Source organism: Podarcis bocagei (assembly GCF_964188305.1).
Source record: "Podarcis bocagei genome assembly, chromosome: 2".
Taxonomy (NCBI): domain Eukaryota; kingdom Metazoa; phylum Chordata; class Lepidosauria; order Squamata; family Lacertidae; genus Podarcis; species Podarcis bocagei.
In genome coordinates, this window is record NC_138126.1 from 19,696,949 (window position 1) to 19,715,187 (window position 18,239).

The window sequence follows — 18,239 nt, forward strand, 5'->3', positions numbered from 1 at the left end:
AACTCTCTCTCTCTCTCTCTCTCTCTCTCTCTCTCTCTCTCTTCCCCCCCTCCCTCCACACACACACACACACACACACACACACACACACACTTTTGAATTTATTCAGGTGGGAGGACTGAGACATAGCTACAGTGGTGGGGGCCTAGGGCCAGGGGGCCAGGATTTTGCCCCAGGTGAAGCCTTCATAGGGGTGCCATTGAGTCACCCAGCCTGAGTGTGTGTCAATATTTCCACTCCTCTTCTGGAGTCAGGGGTTTTTGTACCATTTGCTGAGCCCTGAGCCAAGATCACATAGTCTAAAATGTGAATGTATTAAATTAATATAAATGAAGCTGCCTTCTGCAGTTTTCTTCAGGTGAAAATTAGCTTCCAGGGCTTCCTGTACATACATTGGGGGATCTCTTTTCAGGTACATACATTGGGGGGGGGGCTCTTTTCAGTTGCATGGTCTTATACTTATTCTTAGGGATACCATTTCTACATTCTGTTGCTTTTTAGGTTTGAAATCCGGGGAGGAGGAACATGTGCTTACTTGAACCACCTGGGTGTTGCTAGTGGCAGCAGAGGAAGCGAAGAACGCTGGATCTGCAGCAAACCAGTTGGTAAATGAGAAACAGCACAGGCATCTAAGTCATGCAGATCACACGCAATGAGGTATGCATAATGTGCTGACCCCCTGTAGCCTCCACAACCGAAGAGAGTGATTAGGCTGTCCACCCTAGCTATTGAATCTGTAGGTGTTGATGGAGGAAAAACCTTACTTGATTTCGTTGGGCTGTCCAGATTTTGGGTTTGGTGCAGATTTGCATTTTCCTGGGCAATGTTGGGAGAGAGAGAGACAGGAAACATGTCCCTGCGTGATGTGATACAGCTCCTCTTCTCTTTTGTATCTGCAGGTGTGGCAGTGGAAGTGCTGGTCTGGCCCTGATTCTGTAATGGACTGGGTGAGAACCAATAAACTGGAGCTTAATCCAGATAAGATGGAGGCACCGTTAGACGGCTGGATAGATGGTTGCCTTCTCTTAATGGGACCACAGACAGTCTGGGAATCAGCCTGTTTTTACAGGAGTAGAATGTATCCTTTTATTTAAAATGCTTCTCTGGGTTATTTGTGGGGCAAAGGAATTCGTTCATTTCCCGCCCCCCCCCGCCTCCAAAATATAGTCCAGGCCCCCACAAGGTCTGAGGGACAGTGCACTGGACCCCTTCTGAAAAAGTTTGCTGACCCCTGTAATATCTACCGCTTGGACTACTGCAATGCGCTCTATGTGGGTCTACCTTTGAAGGTGACCCAGAAACTACAATTAATCCAGACTGCGGCAGCTAGACTGGTGACTGGGAGTGGCCACTGACACCATATAACACTAGTCCTGAAAGACCTACATTGGCTCCCAGCGTGTTTCCGAGCACAATTCAAAGTGTTGGTGCTGACCTTTAAAGCCCTAAACAGCCTCGGCCGCCCCCATTGTTTAGGGGGTGGAGGTCCAGCGTCAAGGGCCTTCTGGCAGTTCCCTCCCTGCGCAAAGTGAGGTTACAGGGAACCAGGCAGAAGGCCTTCTCAGTAGTGGTGCCTGCCCTCCCATCATATGTCAAGGAAATAAATAACTATCTGACTTTTAGAAGACATCGGCAGGCAGTGGCTCCCCATTTGTAGAATGCTTTCCCCGGGAGGTTCAGCTGGTGCCTTAAAGGGAAATCTTCAATTAACAATATCACCCAGTAGTGCCACAATGCTATCCTATGGGGAAACTTCAAATAATCACTGAAAACCAACCGTTTCACTTATCTTCCTAATTTCAATGGTGCTTTACTCTTCTCAGGGAGGGGGAGGGGAGGGGACAGGAACCACGATGCGGCCAGTCCTCAGTCTGCCATTATCCTTCAGATGTGGTGCAAATGACTTCTGACAAGCACAAAGAGTTCGAACAAGACTGGGGGGAGGGGGGCTTGTTTAATTTCACTGCACACTGGTGGTGTAGTGACAATAAAGGGTTGTTGTTGTTGTTGTTATTATTATTATTATTATTATTATTATTATTATTATTATTATTATTATTAATGTGCCACCACATACACCAGATACACCTCCCAGGTGTCAGACCAGATATAACCAGTCAAGATAAGGAGGGCAGGTAGGGTGAGGAAGGTGTTATCAGAATCACAAAACCCCACGTGAAAAACCCATCTCCAGAATGGAATGCAACCTGGCCTGAACAAATAAAGGTGCTAAGTCGTATTTTCATGACAAAGGGATATGTATGATTGAGAAGGGCATGTCTGGATCTCAGATTTCTGTCTGACTTCACTCCTGTGGTACGTTGGTGGGGAAAACCCCCCAGAAGCTTTCCTTTTGTCAATTATAGGAACAGAACTACCAAATCTGTATAGAAATTTATTCATGTATGCGACTACAGCGGCAAGAATGTTACTTGCCCCAAAATGGAAAGAAGCAGAAGTCCCAGCAAAGGAAGAATGGATACAAAAACTTACGGAATATGCAGAAGTGGCAAAACTTACTGGAAGAATAAGGAATCAAGATAACAAACTTTTTTTAAAAAATAAAAGAATGGAAATGGTTCATTGAATATTTACAACCAAACTGTAAACAGATAAGAACATTGGCAGGATTGTTGTAATAACCTGCAGTTTTATATTATATATTAAAAGTAGATGAATAAATGTGTAAATTAAGTTAATTTGGAGATGAAGAAAATATTAAAAATAAATTTAAGGAACTGCAGAAGGAAGTAAAGTTCTGAAATGTTCAAATGATTGTAAAATCATTGACATGTATAAAATTGAAACTCATTAATAAATAAAATAAAATAAAAGATAAAGATAAACATTTTTTTAAAAAGACACCACTCCTATGGAGTGTGCGATGTTTTGATGACACTGTGTGAAATGTGTTATGGGAAAATTTGAAAACTTTAAAAAACTCATGTGACCTTTGTTCAGGGCTCTTTCTTTTTTGCTTGCCTTAAAGGTTGGAACCTTTGTTGCAACAAATAAAGATCAGACCTATTGGCTGCTGAGTTGCTTTTACATTGCTTATTTTCGCTAGTCTCTTATTTTCTCTGACTTGATACAGAATTTGCAGGGCTAGACTCTAGCGAAGTTGGGAAATGGTTTAAGTAGTGTACCCCAATATTTGGGATGTGAAGGGGGAAATATAAACTAGAGGAATTCCTGAGTTAGCCTTTGGGAAACGACCTGTTCAAGCTAGGGCCATTAAGGATGAAGAGAGGGCCAGGAGGAACCAGACAAGGATGTCCACTTCCACCTTGTTTAGAACTCCTGGCATTAGATAGCATTGTGAGATTCATGAAGGAGTTGAATATGCTTGTTTCAAAGCCTCATTCTAGTATTCCTAATTTGACGAAAGCAATGGATGATTTGGGTAAAATATCAGGATACTCAATTAATTGATTGGTCCAAATTGGAATGGATGCCAATAGGTGAAATTCTAATTACTCATCATTTAAACAATAACAATTCCGGAATTGTACCAAATCTATTCAATACCTAGGTATGTTAATACCAAGAGATATAACTCAGTTAGTAACAGTAAACATAAATGAAATAATAAAAGAGTCTTCACTAGATATTGCCAGGCGGGAACCATTAAACCTTACTCTTGGGGGAAAGGTGCATGCTCTCAAAATGAACATTACTTCCAGATTTCTTTATGTCCTGAGAAGACTTCCAGCTTTTATACCTGGGTCATATTTTCAAAAGATAAAGTCCCTGTTTAGGAAATGTCTTTGGAGTTCAAAAGCACTGAGGATATTTATGCAGAAAATACCATTACAAATGAAAGAAGGTGGATTTGGAAATATTGGAGACCTCCTGATGATCTTAACTTCCTGACATGGGCAACCTTAGAATATACTTCTATAGCACTTTTGGTTGCTTGGACAGCATTAGAATCAAAAATATTTCAGAAATATTTGAAATTTCAGATGACTCTTGAAATAATTCAGTTAGAAAACTGGATTGTTGTAGCTAATAAAAGCAACTGATCCATTTCCCCATGCAAAACTTACTCTAAAAATTGGAATAAAAGATGGTAAGATGGAAAAACTGGATGGAAGCAGGCGTATTGACCTTGATAGATGAAGAATATGAACGTTACACGTATGATGTTCTAAGAGGAAAAAATATCACCTGTCACATGAGGCCCAATGGCAATATCTGCATCTTTCCATACAACATCTTTGAACAACCTCATCTCAAATGTTCAGTGTAAAGAGTGCATCTTCAGCATTCACTATAAGCTATAGAACAGTGCCATTATGGGGAAGGAGTTCCACAAAGTAGGGCTGCATAGTGGCCTAGCTTGTATGATGGTCTCATGAACATTCAAACCATCTCCATAATGAACCATTCTATCTTGCATCTGCTTCACATCATTTTTAAGCTCTGCCAAGTCCTTTTGGATTGACTTCAGAACTTGTACTTGAGCCAGTAAATTTCAGTAAACTAGTATTAGTGTCCTCCACCACCATTTTCTGCGGCCCAACCGATTAGTGACGCTGTTGGACTTGAAGAAGCAGCCTCTCATTTCGCTCTAGTTGACATGGCTACATCTCATTAAAAGAAATAATATATAATGGGAGGTTTTATATACCCAATAATCAATGACTTTGTCCAAGCAGTCCGATAATTCAGTAGTTTGAAAGCTTGTTAGTCTGGAGAGAGATGAGAAATTTGATTTCAACAGGTTTTGGGGAACTGACTGCTTTGAATGAAAGGGACAGTGCTGTTCTGTTTGTACTGTAATTATTGGCCAGGTTTTGTGCTGTCAAATTCTACAGTTGATCCTCACCTGTCACTTCAAACCAATCTTTCAGTAGCCAAATTATATCTACTTCAAATTCCCTTGTTATCTCTGGATTTCACCTAGAGGTATTTTGCTGAAAACAGAATCTTCTTGGTATTCAATATCTTTTAAATTTTTGTGTTCCTGGCAAGTAACAAAATTCCACATAATTATTATCTGGCCTTTGTTCTGGGCTCTTTCTTTGGTTTTATTTGCAGATGGTATCCTTCTGCTTATTTCGAAGACTCAATCTAGTATTCCTAATTTGATGAAAGCAATTGATGATTTGGGTAAAATTTCAGAATTTTACCAAGAGGTATTTTGCTGAAAATAGAGAAATGCCTTCCACAATCTTCTCGGTATTCGGTATCTTTAAAAATTGTGCACTCCTGGTAAATAACAAAACCCCACATAATTATTATCTGTATCAAGCTAAAATATTACAGTAAAAGAGAGTCTTTCTGGCAAATCCATCTAAGTTCAATACTGCAGGCTTCAGCAACGAGTTCAGACTTTATCTTGCCACAATAGTTCCCTTTGGCATACTTTGGTTCTGGAAATCTGTGGAAGGAAAGGGTAGAGTTGAAGGTCAGGACTGAAGACTGTTACAACTATTCCCCCCTCCCCACATTCTTAATAGAAATCAGGGGTGTTCCCAAAATGTGTAATAGGCTGGCTGTGTGCATTTGAATCCTTCAAACATGCATGAATAGTATCAAATTGGATAGCATGAAGAAAGTCATCATTATTATTTTTTAAATTTATATACCCCCCTATACCCGCAGGTCTCAGGGCAGTCCACAGGATACAAAGGTCATGCGTGCTTGATGATAGGACCCAGCCATGTTACCCTTTTCCTGCTCCAAAACCAAATATTTTCCTTTGAGGCATGGGAAGGAGGGTTGCAGCAGTGGTGGAGAATCCTGGGCATACTTTACATCCTGGGAACTAAAAATGACCAGCCCAGTTTGCCACCTAGGGAGAGTTGGTGAATTGGTGTAATGGGGCAGATATAGGAGCTTGAGAGCAGAGATGGCTTCCTTGTTGGTATTTGGACCTCAGCACATTCCCAGCAACAATGGATGTGCAACACTCTGTATTAGTCGGTGACTCACCTCAACCACATTAAGACTTTCCAAAGCCCAACTGGTCAGTTGGTCACCCCAAATTAAATGAGATGGGGGGGGGCACCCGTCATTAACTGCTAATAACCTTCCAGTTCTCCCTTCCTTCTCTCTCCTCTGATTTTCCTCTAGGACCGAAAATGAACTTCTGGCCAGTTCTTTTTGAATGTAGGTGTTATGTACTGAAGTTCTCCCCCTGGGCCAGCAGGGGGATACTGTAGATAGTTATGCAAATAAGGGATCGAAAGTGACGTTCAGTGATTGGATAGTTTTAGAAAGTTGTTACAATTATGTGTACTGGAGCTCTATATAAGCAGGCTGACTGAACACTTCAGTTCAGTTCTGTTCTGGCCTCTGAATAAACAAGAGCTGTTTGAAGAATCGCTGTGTCGTCTGATATGTTCACCCACAACTTAACAGTATGTATGTGTTAAGAGTGACAAAAAAGTCTCCCTCTTTTACAGTGCATTTCCAACAGTTCTTATTTTTCATTTTGCACATCTTTGCTAGTTTGGTGGGTGTTAAGTACCACCTATAAACGGAATTTGGCAGCGTCTTTTATACCAGTCCCTCTCTCTGCATGAGAATGCTGGCAACCTAATTGGAACCGGTGCAGAAACCAGTGCCTCAATTGCACACCCAAATAATCTGAGCTCTAAAAATTGCATGATATTTTGCTTAGGTTAAAAACAATGAGAAGAACTCACAGACTCTGATCAAGCTGGGAGCCTGTAATCCACATCCATTTTTTGTCTTCTAATGATAGTGAGAGTCCGATCCAGAATTTTGCATTTTTTGTAATGTTTTTTATGAAGTCCTGTATCAGAGAAAATGCATTTTTGAAAAAGATATTTGCTGATTTTCAAACTGATGGCATCAAAACAAAGATTAATATAAACTCCACTATCAACCTCACCCTCCTGGAAAGACTTTCTAAATAAAAAGAGGAGTTGGGCTACAGTTACATGAATTTGCTTGCAACTTACTGCTTTGGCTCTCACTAGTCAATCTCCCCAAAGCCCTATCTAGACACTGATGAACAGACCATGGGTGGGAATGGGGTGAAGCCCTAAACAAGGCCCTGCACTTCACAAGCTTCTCAAGTCACAAAGCATGATACCATTGTCGAGTTACTAAGTTAGAATTAAACGCAATTGGACTTAGGCTTCCTTCATGCATTGCATGAAATATATCATTCATTGTTCCTGACCATTTCCTCCTTGTCTTGGATGACCAGCAGATGAGAATCCCTTGTTGAACAGTCATGTTGGCTCTCATTCCAGGTTTTAGTATCTTCCGATTGCCAGTAGCATTTGTCCCTGTGGAGCTGCCATTGTACAGGGCACACTTTGCAAGTGGAATTAACTGTGGAAGGGAAGATAGACACATAATTTAATGATTGTGACTGGCTCACCATTTCCAATGTAGAAAAACATTATGTACTCTGCAACTGCAGAAACCAGTGGCTTTAGGCTTACTGACGCCAATGGTGCTTCAGTAGCCACAACCTCAATAAGCTAAACTATAGTAGTCCCTCCAAAGTGGTGGCTTTATTTATTGACTGAAAAGGTGATTGATCAGATGGGGTGGGTGGGTAGCAAAATAATGCTTGTAGCATAGGGAAAGGGGCAGCTAGTCACAGAAAATGAGTTAAAAGTCTAAAGCCAATTGAACTACAGTCGTACCTTGGAAGTCACACAGAATCCATTTGGAAGTCCGTTTGACTTCCAAAACATTCAACTTCCAAAGCCTGGCTTCTGATTGGCTGCAAAAGCCCCATCGGACGTTCAGCTTCCGAAAGAACGTTCAAAAACTGGAACACTCACTTCCGGGTTTTGATCATTCGGGAGCCGAGGTACGACTGTATATATTTGGACCAAACCACATGTTTCAATACATCCATTTGTAACATTATTCTGACTGTTGCTTCCTTACTGCAAAACTTATTTGTGACGGGGGAACTTGCGGAGTGAAAGTGAATTTTGTGCCCATTAGGATTCCACAGTGACCTATATTTGTAAAATAATAATAATAATAAAATAGGCCTGGTATTCCCTGGAGAGGGGAAAACAGGTACAATATATAAATTTTTACCTGAGGGCTTGCTCTGGTATTGGTTGCAGAGGCTGCGTCTTAGGAAAGCCTGAAACTCGTCTAAACAGAGATTGCATCTGCCAGCATGTACTCTGGTTTCTCCTTTCTCAGTTTTCAACTGCAAAGCTACTCCTCACCAAACAAACAAACAAACAAACAAACAAACAAACAAACAAACACATTTATTTAAATAAATAAGCATCATGTTAACATACATAATCAAAATATGGAGGCCAAGGAATGGAAAAAGTAGATGGATACAATTAGATACAGAAAACAAGCTGCAAAAGAGACCTGCCACAGTTCCTCCCACAGAAGTATGAATCCATCTTGGCCTTCTTCAGAAAATCACATAGTAAGGGGAATGATGGCAGCATCTTTATGAATATAAAAGTAGTTATGTTATCTACTTGGTTGCTAAAGAAAATAGACAAAAATAACTCTCCACAGTGTTGGAGAAATAGTGGGAATGATGGAACACTTATACATATCTCTGGGAATGCCCACAGATTAAAAACTTTTGGTTAAAAGTATTTCAGGATAGGGAACAAATTACATTTCAATCGATTGCTTTAGATCCCAAATGACATCACAATCGTACCTTGGATACCAAATGCCTTGGTACTCAGACGTTTTGGCTCCTAAACGCCACAAACCCAGAAGTGAGTGTTCTGGTTAATGAAGGTTCTTTGAAACCCAAATGTCCGATGGGGCATCTGTGGCTTCCGATTGGCTGCAGAATCTTCCTGCAGCCAATCGAAAGCTGTGCTTTGGTTTCTGAACGTTTTGGAAGTCAAACGGACTTCTGGAACAGATTCCGTTTGACTTCCAAGGTACAACTGTACTTCGATATTTGTGGATGAAGCACACACAATTTAAAAACAAGAATACCACATATATAGAATCAATTCAAATCCAAGACAGATAACGACTGGGACATTAGAAGATTATGTATTAACAATTAGTCTTATTTTTAACGTGTGATAATATGCTCTAATTTTCCCAATTTAAAATTCCTCGAGGGATTTTATCCCACTGCTTGGTAAGTTGCTGGATGATTCTGCTGAATCTCGGAGACTCTGGGGTTGATAGTCAGGAGTCTCATCTTCTGCAGCTGTTCTGAGAGCTGCCATACTGGGCCAGACCAAATGTTTATAACCTCCTGACTGGGCTGGAGCTGATAGAAGATGTTGGACAATCATTCTGTATGTGCTTTTATTGTACGGTAAACCTCTTCAGGATGCCACATGGAAAGCAATTCATAAATGAAATAATAAATAATACTTACCCAAGACTGTCACAGCCACCCCCAGGATGATGATCACAAAGCCTCCTGTCCACAGGGTGATCTGGTACCAACAGGGAAGCCCGGAAGCATCTGTGAGGAGAGGGAAAACTTGAATGATGCGAGTCAGCAGTGCCTAGACTAGGGTCTCCTGCAACTCATTGCAGGGAAATAATGCTGGGTGATTTGTTTTTGTTTTGTTTTTTGACACAAAATAATCCCTTCAGGAGACAACAGGCAAATGGTATTTGTTTAGTAATGACCGTTCCCCACATCAAATGGGGGGCGCATTTTGCGTGGTCTCTTGCAGCCCACGTGTGGCTCCCAGTAGTATGGGCTGGCTTCGCCCTCCCCAGGCTCGATACCTAGAGATCTCTGTCTACCTCAGCCAATCTCCCAATCCCGCCTGGGGAGGTGTTGCCAGGGGATCAGCCAGGTAGGAGGAGGGACCGCCCTGTTCTCACAACAGAAGGTGAATCTTACCTGTGAAGCCTCAGTTGGCTCCAGAGCTTCTTCCACCCTGCCCTCACTCAGTTAAGCCTCCTTTTGCAGGTTAACCTCTTCTCCACAGGTATGCGGGTGCTGCTATGTCATGGTCGCTGTTGAAGGGCCAGAAAGGAATTTTCCTGCATTGGCAGGTTTTGCCTTTCCCGTAGCAAAATGTCACAACTTTGGTGGTTTTAGGCCTTGGGCTGAATCTTTTAGTCTATCTTCCTAAATGGGTGTGTGTGTGAAGCGGTGACCCACATCCCCTTTGCAGGGGCTTGAAAAAAATTGTGCGCTGGCTGGGCAAAACTGCAAACAAAAATGTGCATATTCAGAGAAATGCACACTAAAATGTTGAATTTTCAGGAGTTTAAAGGGGTGTGTTGAAGTGATGTAGAAATGTGGAGATCTGCCAAGCTTGTCTAATTTAGAAGTTCACAAAAGACAAAAATAAGATTGAGCTTTGATTGAGCTGGCACAATAATGAGAAAAGGTGATTTCCCACTCCACATGCAAGAACTCATGAGCAGCAGTCTTTGATACCAATCTTCTGATGATCTGAAAATCTCGTCACTGTTCTGGATATCCAGTCATAACCCCTTGACTATGTTCCGCTCGCTGTCATTGATTTTGTGCTCCTCTTCCTATCTGGCATGATTGGAAATATATTGCAGCTTTCTGGTGTCTGTTGTGTGTCTGTTTTTAATGCAGATTTCCTCCACTGCTGATGTGACTGTCAGCTGTCAGCAGCATGCTTTGTCAAAAGCAGGGAAGAGAAATACAGCAAAGAAGAGACAAAGCAAACCATCTTTTATGTCTGATGTTTTTTATTAGTTTGAATTTTTAAAATCTTCTTCAGATTCTTAAGACAATATTCATCCACTAATAGGAAGCAGGTTGAAATGCTTTGCTATTTTTATTTCAATGAAAAAGTTGATGTGTTGCATTGATTTTTGTGCAGAAGAATTACAGAATAGTAGCATCAGAGGGGACCAATCTATGCAGACTAGTCCAATCTATGCAGTTCTAGCATACAGGAATCAAACCTGCAACCTAGGCAGTATATGCACCATGTTCTAACCAACCGGGCTATATATTCACAGAAAATGTACCCTCACATCCAAAGTGGTTGAAAAAATCATGGCTGTTAACAGATTTATCTGGCAATTGGTGAGCATGGGAATATTTATATGCATTCACTAACTGATTTAATTTCAGTACCCCATGGCAAGAAGTCTTGCAGCCAATAGCTATGGAAATTTCATTCCAATACTGCAATCTGTATTTGCCAGATAAAACATGCTCCCCCCATATATATATATATATATATATATGTGTGTGTGTGTGTGTGTGTGTGTGTGTGTGTGTTTGTAGCTTTAAATTGATATTAGAGCCATTAAAACACACAATAAAACAATTGATTCAAGACATAAGCATGCCCAATGAATACATGCAATAAAAATTCCCTTAAAAGATGGCAGTAATTAAAACATGAGATTTATGCTGAGAAATCTGTGTAAACAGGGGCATTTGCAAAAGCCTGCAGAATGCCAATAGAGATGAATATGCTTGTATTTCATCATGGAGTGCCTTCCATATCGCTAGAGCTATCGGTGAAAGGAGCCCACCTCCCACAAGCTAAGAATCAGGAAGCTGTGGCAAGACTAATTGGGCTTCATTTGTATATTTTAATACCCTTACCTGCCAACGAAAGGGAAATTGTTCTTTTAGGAAATCTGGTCCAGAGCTAAAGACCTTAAGAATTCAGCTTGATGTCTAATGGGCAGCCAGTGCAAATCCCTTACTACAGGCATGAGATGTGCCTGGTAAGACAGACATGGTCCAAATGGAAGTTGCTCTGCCCTTTCAATTAATCTGCTCCACTTCCCAGAGGGGAGGAGTTGTAGTGGACCACATGGCCACCCTCTGCCCTCCGTGGGTGGGGGACGAAACCCCGCGTCCCCCAGAGGTTCCCAGCCACGTCATTCACCTGCCAGCCAATCTGCTGGCTGGGGGGGCATAGCTGGGCCCCATTTAAACTGAGGCATGAGCTGGAGAGATTCCTCTTGGCTCGCTTCCTCGATCTCCCACCCTCCCTCCCTATTTTCAGGTTTCGAATTTGGCCTTGCTATGGACCTCGGTCTGTATAGTCAAAGTTATGGTTTTCCCAGCAGTGATGTATGGAAGTGAAAGCTGGACCATAAAGAAGGCTGATCGCCGAAGAATTGATGCTTTTGAATTCTGGTGCTGGAGGAGACTCTTGAGAGTCCCATGGACTGCAAGAAGATCAAACGTATCCATTCTGAAGGAAATCAGCCCTGAGCGCTCACTGGAAGGACAGATCATGAAGCTGAGGCTCTAATACTTTCTCCACCTCATGAGAAGAGAAGACTCCCTGGAAAAGACCCTGATGCTGGGAAAGATTGAGGGCACAAGGAGAAGGGGACGACAGAGGACGAGATGGTTGGATAGTGTTCTCGAAGCTACCAGCATGAGTTTGACCAAACTGCGGGAGGCAGAGGAAGACAGGAGTGCCTGGCGTGCTCTGGTCCATGGGGTCACGAAGAGTCGGACACAACTAAACGACTAAACAACAACAACAACATGGACCTCGGTTAGTCTCCACTGAGGGGCCTGGTAGGAGTTTTTCCACTTGGCAAATTGGCATGGGCCATTTGGTTTTTGCCTACCTCGTAGCAATTGTCACAACTTTTGTAAGGTTTGGCGGTTAGGCATTGGTTGATCTTATGACGGGGGAGGTGAGGTGTGGTCATCACCTGCCACTCCAGAGGTTTAAGGGTATACCATTAAAGGAATCCGGGGGTGTGGCTCTTGTCTGAAGCTGGGCTAGGGCTATGCCATGTCCCTGTTGGGAATCCAGGGGGAGCTCAAGTTGGTTTGCATTGACAGGGCTCCCTCTACCGGTGGTTGACCCTTACCAGACTCCCTGCATAACGGGCAGGAGTCAGATATAGCCGGGTCAATTCCAATGCCTAAGCCAATACCGCTCACATTCTGTAACCAATAAAGTAGTGGCCTAAATTTGCCCAATAACCTTAACGTAATATCTGTGTCCTTGTGTCTTATTCATCAACGAGGGGGTGGTCTCGGGGTCTCGACACACAATTTAGTTGCCTAACAATATTGCTCATTAACCTGACAAAAAGAAATGGAGCATCAGATGTTAAAACATGAGGCATTCTCTTTAACCAGGAAGTGGACCTGATGTGGAAAGAAGTTCTGTAGCAAAACCTTTGGCCATTGCATTTGAAAACGTGTCCTGGGTTGCAGTGAAAGAAATGAGTCCCCATCCTTTGTTGGGCAGGCCCAGTGGGGAACAGGTGTTAGCAGAGAAGAGGACAGGCAGGCGCTGTAGTTTTCACCATGAGTCGCCTCCGTGGCTCAGTAGGTGCATAGGAAAAGGATGTGGGTGGAGCGGGTGGTCAGGCAACATGCTCACACCTTTAAACTGTGCCTTGGCCAGGACATTGGGGGCAGCATCTACAGAAGTGTTTTTTCTTCGCTAGGCTGGGGGAAGGAGTGTGAAATGTTGCAGAAGAAGCAGCAAAGACCCATCTGTGTACACGCTTCATGCTGCATGCATGCTTTGAATTTGAATAAAAGCATATTATAACTTCTTATTTTCCAAGCTAACTAGCATACCTAATTTTATTTGCATTGTCCTCAGTTCTGTTAAAAAAATAATCTTATATATAATTTTCATATATATACCTTACAATGGTTCAACAATAATTCTAACATATCAAACCTCGGCTCCCTTCCCCCCTTTCTGCGGTTCCTTACATTTATTTTCATCATTTCCTGCATACTCCAAATTATCTTCACTTATTCTTTTATGCTCATATATATCTCATTATTTTTTAAAAAAACAACAACTGCAGGGATTTACAATAATCTTGCCCATGTCTTAATGTCTGTTTACAATTTATTTGTAAATATTTACTGAACCATTTCCATTCCTTTCTAAAAATCTTTAAGATAATATATTTGTTTTTAAAAATCCCAGAAGCTTTTCTTTTGGGAGTTATAGGATTAGAACTCACTAAACAGTATAGAAATTTATTTATGTATGCAACTACAGCTGCAAGAAGGTTATTTGCCGTCAAATGAAATGAAGTCCAGAAGAGAGAAAACTGGTTACAGAAATTAATGGACTATGCAGAAATGGCAAAACTCACCAGAATAATAAGAAATCAAGACAACAAACTTGTTATATAAAAAATAATAATGACATCCTTGGTCCTGTTTCTGCTTTTTTGTTATTGGGGGGGGGGGGGTTTTACAAAATAACAAATACCACATGGAAGGAAATTGTGCTGAGAATCATAGAGGTATTACTGGGTACATAAATGCACTTGTCGATGATCAGATATAACTCCAGGTTTCTTTACAAGGAATATTGAAACATTTCTGCTCTCATCAAGTTTAAAAACATGCAGCCAGATCTTGATTTCATTTGTATGTGAATTTCAAATGAAAATTCCCTCTCCTTTTACCTGTTCAGAAACCCTTCACACTTGTGTGGCACTGATCATTTTAAAAGTCAACTTTAACTTTGAGAATTGCTTGCAACATTTTTTTTTAAAAAAATGAAAACTAATCAGCATTTACTTCAGATTTCTCCCACATTTTTATATGCAGTTTTCATGTATACACATTTTTGCAAGCGGTTTCCTCTGAATTTTTCTATATTATTTAAATGAGTGTCTGCACTTTTATAGACACCTGTATACGCATATTTGTGGCTGAAGAACTGCATTGCAAAATTCAAACACAAGTGCGAATTTTGAAAGACAGTTTTGTTTTGTTTCGAATAGTGCAATTTGGGTATTTTCTCATGTAAATGCAAACAAAACTGAAATTTTTCCCCATCCCTAGTTTCCATGCTCCCTTCTGTAATTCCATCTCCTTATAAAAACAAAAATACTGCTTATAAAGGTAGAAACGAACTTTCTACAAACAGGATGAATCTAAAGGAAAAGGAAAATCATGTCCATCTGTCAAGCAATATATTACAGTGGAATCAGACAAAAACTGGAAGATACGAAGGGGTCTGAACGGAGTACCTTGTTTCTGAGCCCCAGCGGCAGTTCCTGATGCAGCCCTCCTAGACTGGAAGTTCAAAGCAGTATAACCATCTTCCCCCTCCATTGGCAAGCAAAGGCTGCAGAGAAGCCTCTCAGGGCTGCAGGGCTGTCGAAGGAGCACTGAAGGTTTGCTGCTATAGCCTGAGTTGATGGCCAAAGATCTCTTTCCGGAGCAGCTCTTCTCTTCAACCACAATACCAGTCACACATTTGCAGCCTTATTAGGTGGTTAGGGCAGGGGGTGGGGGGCAGGGTTGCTGTTCTTGTTTTAAAAAAACGTTTTTGTGAGTTGCTCAGTTTCTATTGTTCAGCTTTTAGTTTGAAGTTTGACTTTTGGAAGTCTCCAGTTAAGGATTATAGCTAAACCACATTGAGATGTGACTGAAACTTCGATGAATGAGGCTGGATAGCTCAGTTGGTTAGAGCGTGGTGCTCATAGTGCCAAGCTGCAGGTTCAATCCCCGTATGCGACAGCTGCATATTCCTGCATTGAAGGGGGTTGGACTAGATAATAATAATAATAATAATAATAATAATAATAAATTTTATTTATATCCCGCCCTCCCCAGCCGAAGCCAGGCTCAGGGCGGCTAACAACAATAAAACAGTACAAAAGTACAACATAAACAACATTCTAAAATCATTCATTGTAAAAATTAATTAATTCAAGCCACTAGCAACCATTGGGCCAGAGCTCTGCGAAGATTGCCGAGGGAGGGAGTCAGGCTGTGCCCTGGCCAAAGGCCTGGTGGAACAGCTCTGTCTTGCAGGCCCTGCGGAAGGATGTCAAGTCCCGCAGGGCCCTGGTCTCTTGTGACAGAGTGTTCCACCAGATCGGAGCCACAGCCGAAAAAGCCCTGGCTCTAGTTGAGGCCAGCCTAACTTCTCTGTGGCCTGGGACCTTCAAGATGTTTTTATTTGAAGACCATAGGTTTCTCTGTGGGGCATACCAGGAGAGGCGGTCCCGTAGGTACGAGGGTCCTAGGCCATATAGGGCTTTAAAGGTTAAAACCAGCACCTTAAACCTGATCCTGTACTCCACCGGGAGCCAGTGCAGCTGGTATAGCACCGGGTGAATGTGATCTCGCAGCGAAGACCCCGTAAGGAGTCTCGCTGCAGCATTCTGCACCCGCTGGAGTTTCTGGGTCAGTCTCAAGGGCAGCCCCACGTAGAGCGAGTTACAATAATCCAGTCTGGAGGTGACCGTCGCGTGGATCACAGTGGCTAGGTCAGGGCGAGAGAGGTAAGGAGCCAACTGCTTAGCTTGGCGGAGATGGAAAAATGCCGCCTTTGTTATAGCTGCAATCTGCGCCTCCATGGAAAGGGAGGTGTCGAAGATTACACCCAAACTCTTAACGGACGGTGCTGGCACTAATTGCGCCCCCGCAAGAGATGGGAGTTGCCCCCCCAATCCAATATCGCCCCGTCCCAGCCACAGGACCTCTGTCTTCGATCCTTGGGGTCCTTCCAGCTCTACAATTCTGTGATTCTATGAGTGGGGAGGAGTAAAAGTTAAAGGTAAAGGACCCCCGGACAGTTAAGTCCAGTTAAAGGCGACTATGGGGTTGCGGCAGTCGTCTCACTTCCAGGCTGAGAGAGATGGTGTTTGTCCACAGACAGCTTTTCTAGGTCATGTGGCCAGCAGGACTAAACAGCTTCTGGCGCAACGAGACACTATGTCGGAAACCAAAGCTCAAATACCTTATAAGCTGTATTTTTGTTTGACTAATGAGACGGAATTACAGAAGGGTGCATGGCACGTAGGGATAGGGAAGAATTTCTGTTTTGTTTGCATTTTCATGAGAAACTACGCAAATTGCACTATTCAAAACAAAACAAAACTGTCTTTCAAAATTCGCACTTGTTTTTGAATTTTGCAATGCAGTTCTTCAGTACATGGAAACGCCATTTATCTTCCTGCCAAAGTGGTACCTATTTATCTGCTTGCACTGGCATAATTTCGAACTGCTGGGTTGGCAGGAGCTGGGACCGAGCAATGGGAGCTCACTCCATTGTGGGGATTCGAACCGCCAGCCTTCTGATTGGGAAGCCCAAGAGGCTCAGTGGTTTAGACCAGTGCGCCACATCCTACATCTGCCTATGCACGGGCTCTCTTGAAATGTAGGTGTTCGTCAGGGAAGGAGTTTTCCACCACAACGACTTTGCTTCTTTGTAATGCTGTATATAGGTTGGGCCCCCTGCCACACTATTACTATTTTATTTATTATTTTGAAATCATTTTTTTTTTAATTTTACAAATACAAAATTATAATAATCCAAATATATATCCATATGCAGAGACTTCCCCCCAACCCCGCTATGGAGTTCCATTTTGAACCTTTACAACTGCATATACTTCCAAACTTTTATATCAGTCCATATTGTCCATTGTAATTGTTACAATACAAGTGGAATAAAAATCCTGCTAGTGTTTCCATCTGCTTACAGTGGTCTCCTATATAACTTATAAAGTTTTCCCATTCTTTTATAAAGTTTTTGTCCTCTTGGTTCCTGAGTTTTACAGTCTGTTTGCCATTTCGGCATAGTCCAACAGCTTGGTTTGCTGTTCCTCTCTGGTAGGGACTCTGTCTTCTTTCCATCTCTGGGTTAGCAAGATCCTTCCTGCTGTTGTCGCATACATAAAAAGTATTTTGTTCTCCTTTGGAATCCTTTGGTGGACTTGTGAGGTAATAAAAGCTTTCTGGGAGATGATATATAATGAAATGAAGAAAATGTTTAAAATAACCTTTAAAAAACAACAACAACCAAAAGCGTTTTTATTAGGAATTGTAGGTACTGATAAGTCCACCACATATGATAAATGGTACCTTCTTTTTCTTTACATTTCCAGGAGGTATTTGAACTTGTTCTATACATTTTTGCACGGCACTATTTTCCCAATAGTGATGTATGGAAGTGAGAGCTGGACCATAAAGAAGGCTGATTGCCGAAGAATTGATGCTTTTGAATTATGGTGCTGGAGGAGACTCTTGAGAGTCCCAAGAAGATCAAACCTCTCCATTCTGAAGGAAATCAGCCCTGAGTGCTCACTGGAAGGACAGATCCTGAAGCTCAGCCTCTAATACTTTGGCGACCTCATGAGAAGAGAAGACTCCAGGGGTGCCGACTTATAAAAAATATTGGGGGGGGCCATACCGGGGTCCTGCCGCTGGTTCGCTCGGGTAGCCGGGAGAACGCAGTTCGAGGTGGCGGTGTTGAGGAGAGACCCTCGCTCAGGGCGCCACGAGACTTGGCGGCCGGCGGCCTATCTGGGGGGTTTTGCAGCGTATTTCGGCGGAGCGATTGGGGAGGAGGGGG

General features: G+C 42.3%; 2 protein-coding genes across 3 annotated transcripts in view; one reads left to right on the top strand and one right to left on the bottom strand.

The window, feature by feature from the left end:
• LOC308581097 (C-type lectin domain family 2 member D-like) overlaps window positions 1–3,050 on the top strand; it is a 68,575-nt gene extending 65,525 nt beyond the window's left edge. The window contains exons 6-7 of the mRNA XM_081183571.1: window positions 502–605; window positions 900–3,050. Of these exons, the coding sequence (XP_081039697.1) occupies window positions 502–605; window positions 900–931 (136 nt within the window). The 3' untranslated portion in view covers window positions 932–3,050. The remainder of the gene's footprint in view (window positions 1–501; window positions 606–899) is intronic.
• Window positions 2,561–15,210, bottom strand: LOC308581136 (killer cell lectin-like receptor subfamily F member 2). Of its 2 annotated transcripts, XM_081183635.1 has the most exons (6): window positions 14,902–15,210; window positions 9,332–9,421; window positions 8,044–8,169; window positions 7,160–7,314; window positions 6,657–6,766; window positions 2,561–5,386 (listed from the first exon to the last, which is right to left on the bottom strand). In XM_081183635.1, exons 1-6 carry the CDS (start codon window positions 14,984–14,986, stop codon window positions 5,266–5,268), a joined length of 687 nt encoding a protein of 228 aa, XP_081039761.1. In that variant the 5' UTR covers window positions 14,987–15,210; the 3' UTR covers window positions 2,561–5,265. The 2 variants fall into 2 exon arrangements, with proteins under 2 accessions (XP_081039761.1, XP_081039762.1); XM_081183636.1 differs by lacking the exon at window positions 8,044–8,169.
• Window positions 15,211–18,239: the final 3,029 nt, after the last annotated feature.

Coding starts and splice junctions, on each gene's coding strand:
- LOC308581136 (XM_081183635.1), bottom strand. CDS start 14,986: ATGGAGGGGGAAGATGGTTATACTGCTTTGAACTTCCAGTCTAGGAGG. Junction 7,315..8,043: donor ATACCAGAGCAAGCCCTCAG/GTAAAAATTTAT, acceptor TCCCTTCCACAG/TTAATTCCACTTGCAAAGTG. Junction 5,387..6,656: donor TCCCAGCTTGATCAGAGTCT/GTGAGTTCTTCT, acceptor TTCCTTCCACAG/ATTTCCAGAACCAAAGTATG.